Genomic DNA, 6,000 nt, shown 5'->3' with positions numbered 1-6,000 from the left:
TTAAATTCTTTTAGTAGAATCCGTGGAATCCAGTGGAAATATACTATCAGGTTCTGGCCAGAACAATACACATTAGTTTGCTCTATAGTGAACTATGCTTAATTTTCTGGTCACAAGTAGCTGAAACAGACTACTGAAATGTTGATTTCAAGCTAAACTGAATCTTTGGGTATTTCATGACAAAGGGAAGAGAAACAGTTTATTTCACCAAAACTTTAGTATAAATAGATTTTATTGAAGTCAGTACCTTTGTACTGAAGCTGAAGATTGTGTCTACATAAGCACGTTGTAACATTTCACAACTTCTAAAAGGAATGTCAACAATTACAACGATCATGCATACCATGGTCGATAAATCACATTTTAGAAGCATTTTCAACCATTTCTAAAGAAATGCTTATAACATTGTTATATATATAGAACTACTTTTAATAAACTGCAAAACATTGATCAGCTTTTCCAGTATGAGCTACAGTGTGAACACAAAAGGGAGGCATACATGTTTAATTTATGAAATCAGAATGGAATATTTACTGTAAAGAAAAATTAAAAAGCTTTCAAATAAAGGCCATTATTGAACCAAAGCGAAGAGCACAACTTGGAACTTAGAGTTCATTCATTGTTTCAGCTGTCCTCTGAGCAACTTCAATTCAAACAATTAATTCAGTACTGCGAATATTCCTTGGACTGAAGTTTGGCAATGATGCGATCCAACTGTCTCTTTGCTTCACACTGTGGGAAATTGCTCATGTCATAATATTGAGGGGCTATTTTCACCAACCTGTCAAAGAAAGAAAGGTTTATCACTTCTGCACAGATCTGAACATCATGCAAGCAATAGCAATTGGCCAATTAATACTACTTATGAGAATTAGATTATCCATCTATTTAATAATGCCTGGAAATATGGAAATCCACTTTATCTATAATAAGCATGCTACTGAAAATACTTGTAAAATAAATCACCTCCAAATATCCGAGATACTTACTACTCTGAAAGCTGAAAATTGAAAATATCAATACAGAATCCTTTTAACACGCAATCACTGTCAAGAGGGATTTTTAACAATCATTTTACATGTAATGTTAACAAAATAATTTTAGAGTTCACTGAAACAGAAAGTCATGTTTTACTGACTTAGAATAATATGCAAGTTGGAAAGAATATTTGGATACTTTAGCTATATGGCAATTATATCATTTTAATATGGTAAACATCAGTTCTTCACAGCAGAGTACAGCACTGAAGAAAATCTGTGAAGTATCAAGCAATGATGCAAAAGTATGATAAAGAATACATTGCAACAATGTCTGGACATTCACACACTTTAGACCTAGAATAGATGCAGATATTTTGGCTTCACTAAAAAGCAAAAGGGTTTGTCACATTCAATGCCATGGTGAAAACACCTCTTTCCAACTCCTTTTTCACATTTGGAGTTGAATCTGAAGAACTAGGAGCATGTCATAGCCTTGTCTGTTCTTTCTTCCTCCAATTCTCACCACATCTTTCTGGTTTTATAATGTACCATTGCATCTGAACTGGGCAAAATTGTTCAGTGCCCTCAAAACAGAGCAAAGAACCATATTCAAACCATGAATTGCAGCTTTAGTTTGCGAACTGGGCAAAATTGTTCAGTGCCCTCAAAACAGAGCAAAGAACCATATTCAAACCATGAATTGCAGCTCTAGTTTGCAAACTGCACTTGGTTCCGATATAACAGAAGGCCATAGTTTGATCAAGCCATGGAGGCACAGTGCACACTAGAAAAAAAAAGTATGATACAAACCTCTCAGTGTATCTAACAGCAATAAAGCAATAAATTCTAACAACAATAAAGATTATCTGATGGCTTATATTCTTCCATATGAGCCTGACTGAATATTGAGATCTGTGCTTGAGGTACTCTTGAGGCCAGGTCACCTTCTCCATCCCACTGCCCTCAGAGAGCTGTCTGGTGGGAATGTGGGAGATGACTCTCTCAGATGGTACTTCCAGGTTCTAGAACTCCCTTGTTAAGAAAGGTTAGACTGGCTTCCTTCATTGTGCCATTATAATGACGTATAAGCATTTTTGACACATAATGTATGTGTTTTAAAATTTATTTTAAAATTGCTAATGAACATTTAATTATATTTTACTGTTTTATATGTTCATAGTAATATGAGATTTTATCTGTATCTGTTTAAATTTCAATAAGCTGCCTTGCTTCCAAAGACCGGGGGAAAGATGGAATGTGAGTAAATAAAATCTTCATGTTATTTTCCATCTAAGCACAGCTATTAGGATAATGGTGTGAGGTGCAGAGCAGCTATGAAGAATACTAAGGAACTCTCTTTTCCATAATAACTATCATATAGACAATTCACCACCATATTCAACAAGGCAATACAAAAGTCTTTGGTTACAAGTCACTATTTAAAATTGTTTGGCAAGTATTCTATTATTAGTCAAAACTCTGTATCTGTTGAAGTACAGATTTGTCAATTCAGTTCAAAATTTCCTGAGCAAAAGGTTTATTGTGGTAGGGAAAAATTACTAAAAATCATAATAGCAAGGTCATCTTTTCTCTGTAAAGGTACACTGGTGCAGACATAATGTAAAGGAGCCCTGGTGGCGCAGTGGTTAAATGCCTGTACTGCAGCCATTCACTCAAGACCACAAGGTTGCGAGTTCAAGACCAGCAAAAGGGCCCAAGCTCGACTCAGGCTTGCATCCTTCCGAGGTTGCTAAAATGAGTACCCAGACTGTTGGGGGCTAATTAGCTTACTTGCTAATTAGCTTACTTGCTGTTCACCGCTATGATCTTTGGAATAGCGGTATATAAATAAAACAAATTATTATTAATTATTATTACTTTGCTTCTTAATGTTACGGAAGCATTTCACTGCACATATCTTTCCCTTCCTGCAAACATTCAATCACAACACTAATTTTAGAATGTCTTGGCTAGGATTCTAACTACCTTTAGCCTTGTTTACAAAGGCAAAGATGCTCTGAATCAAACATTTAAAAATCAGAGTCTGTTCCCACAGCCCTACTGTCTGAACTAATAAGAGAGAAAAAAATCACTGCTCAAGACTATTCTCTCTCTCTCTCTCTCTCTCTCTCTATATATATATATATATATATATATATATATATATATATAATGATTTCTTTCTTTAATCAAGGTAAGCTTGAGTAAACTGCTACCAGTTTGAACCACATTAAGAAGAAATGTAACACAGAAGTTTCATAAACAGTTCTAACTGAAGATTCAAAACAACAGATATTACTGACCCAGGTCCATCAAACCCTTTATTAGAAATCTGTTCTTAAAAACATCTCAGGAAACTTCACAAAATCATATATGAAAATGTACTTTTAAGTAATTCTTATGAAAAGATAATGTAAGTTTCTGGAAAAAAGGCTTACCATTCTGGCTTGATGTCTGTACAAGTTCGGATATAGTTCTTTGTGGTAAGGACAAATTCATTGTAAAGCACCCATTCAGGCTTGTGATCAAGAACTGTAGAAGGATGTAACTGCACTACCTGGTTGTCTTTCACTGTTAGATAGTGTCCCGTCCGTTCCAAATGTGCTACCTACATTAACAACATCCATAGTCACATTAGAAATACTATACCTAAGGTTTTTCCCATGACATTTAATTTCTCAAAACAAGTGGAAGCACCAAGATTCCACAAACGGCAGTCTCCAGAAACTCTGCATCATATTTTGACTGTGTTCCCTCGAGCCCCAACAGTGCATTAACCAGTAATCCTTAAATAGGGCAGGAAGTATTTCTAATTTCAGAATCCTTATTCAAATTGTTATTTTGGATAATTATCTTCTTAAATAACTGGAAATTTAGTTACTGCAATTCAGAGTCTACATGTGCATTTTTAGGAAGGACATATATTTAAAAAGTGGTAACAAACAAACATTGTTAGCAAACAATGGCATCACTAGCACAACTGTTTCAAGCCTGAATCTTACACACACACACCAGTACACTCACAAAGCTCTTGCATATACTGCTTCTTTCATTTCAAAAGAGGAAATAGGCTCCTGTATGTTAACTAATGTGTACATAGCTCTCTTTCCTTCATCAGAGCTAATAAGAGACATTTGGCTATTCGAAAGTGCTTGATTCTAACGTCCTATAAGAATAAGCAATCTGCATTTTAGTGCACTGGTTGATAGAATTGTGGGATAAAACTAATTATAAATTATCAGTTCAAAGTTATTGCCATGGTAGTTACTATAACACAAAGATTGGAATATAGAAGGCTGTGCTCAGTAATATTTGCTAATGTCTTTTCAGGTCTTTTCTTCCCACTACAAGAACTACAATCCCATAGGAGTACTTCAGCAGAGGAAGAGTTAGGAGTTCTAAGGAAGCCCACTGCATTGTGCTTTAGCTATAAAAATGTTCCATATATAAGGAGAAAGGTCCTGATGTTCATACCACAGGAAAGGAGAGCTCTATTTCATGTTCAATATTTCCTGCATATCATTTAATACCAGTACAGATTACTTTACCTTCTCAAAACTACAGGCATCACATTTGGTTCAATTTATGGTGGCAATTTTTAGAACACTCTATGCTTGACCTGTATTTCATTAAAAAGTGTGTCCAGCAACAGCATTGTATTAATTTTATTCTGATTTTAACATTCAAAGCCTTGGACAGTTTGGGACCTGGATATATAAAAGAGCACCTTCACCCATCTGATTCTCTGTACACCAAGATGTCTTTCAGGTCCTTGTGTACCAACCTGTAAAACCTGTTGAGATTACTGATCACAAGGGATCTTTTTTCTCCCCCCCCCCTTTTTTTTTTTTGGAGTGGCTTTTTTGGTATGCTATCCCCAGTATGCCCTTTTGGCATGGCACAAAAATCTTTAAAAGTCCTTTGAAGAATTAATAAAAGTATGACGTAATCGATGTAAATATATTTCAGCTACTCGATAACCCTTTCAAAAATCCTACTGAAGGGACACAGAAATGGCAATTTCTATGTCTTTTACATGCAGACATACCTGCATGAAGTAACCAGTAACTAAAGCCTTCCTTATATTGATGTAATAGTCCCGGCTTGTGAAGTCTGTGCTTCTACGTGGCAAATTAAATCTGTCCATGATTCGTGACAGCTGTTGGCGTACATTGTCTGCAGACATCAGGGACCTGTAGTTAATGAAGTTGTCATAACACCACTGAACCGATTCATGATCTGCAATGTTAAGAAAAAGTCATGAATCATCTAAAATGAGCATTTTACCAAATTAAAACAAGTACACAAAGAGAAACCAGCCAAATGGCCAATCTAGTGAACCATTCAAAATACAGAATGACATTATTTTATTTAAATAGCAACTGCTATTCCCTTTTAGTTGCTCTTAGGTTAATTTGGCTATGCATTCTTTCCATGGACAAAGCTTTTATTGGTAGCAACAAAGACAAGGGAAACAAATGCTGAATTGTTCAGGTACTTCAGAAATTAGGTCAAGGAGGCTAGGAAAACAGGTAGCCCGCATGGGATAAAAAGTAAGCAGCAGAAAGTAATTATGAGTGAATACATACAAATGAGGTCTTATTATGATTCATTTCCAAATTTTGGTCCCCATACATGAATAAATGTGCTGTTTACAGACTAGAGGATGGCTGACAGCTGCCACTTTTTGGTACAAAATAGTCTAAAGAACAATAATTCTGATCCAGTACCACACAGGTGCAGCAGCTGGGGTTTTGCAAGCACAGTCCTTTAAAAGAAGCTAGAATCGCACTGCTCAGTTGTTTGGCCAGAGAAAGCGAATCCACATACAATCCACTCCATCTCTGAAACAGCCAACTGATACTACTCCAGCTTCTTTTAAAGAGCTATGCACATCTGTCATTGGTCACTGGACTGACCAGGTTATTATGGAATGTGCACAAAAGATCCCACTTCTGTATGCACAGGCACAGACACCAAGTGCAGCCTGGGCAAGTGATCACTGGGATTTTTCCATTCT

At 36.0% G+C, this 6,000-nt stretch overlaps 1 protein-coding gene across 1 annotated transcript in view; it reads right to left on the bottom strand.

Annotated features, from left to right (window-relative positions):
• Positions 1–243: 243 nt before the first annotated feature.
• DHX15 (DEAH-box helicase 15) overlaps positions 244–6,000 on the bottom strand; it is a 51,729-nt gene continuing 45,972 nt past the window's right edge. The window contains exons 12-14 of the mRNA XM_089524723.1: positions 5,029–5,219; positions 3,419–3,588; positions 244–781 (exon numbers count right to left, since the gene is read on the bottom strand). Coding sequence (XP_089380849.1) covers positions 664–781; positions 3,419–3,588; positions 5,029–5,219 — 479 coding nt within the window. The 3' untranslated portion in view covers positions 244–663. The remainder of the gene's footprint in view (positions 782–3,418; positions 3,589–5,028; positions 5,220–6,000) is intronic.

Source organism: Sceloporus occidentalis, unplaced genomic scaffold (assembly GCF_023333645.1).
Source record: "Sceloporus occidentalis isolate IW3139 unplaced genomic scaffold, rSceOcc1.0.p SCAF_5, whole genome shotgun sequence".
In the NCBI taxonomy this organism is placed as follows: Eukaryota; Metazoa; Chordata; class Lepidosauria; order Squamata; family Phrynosomatidae; genus Sceloporus; species Sceloporus occidentalis.
The sequence above is the reverse complement of the archived record's forward strand: the minus strand, read 5'-3'. Positions and strand labels throughout refer to the sequence as shown.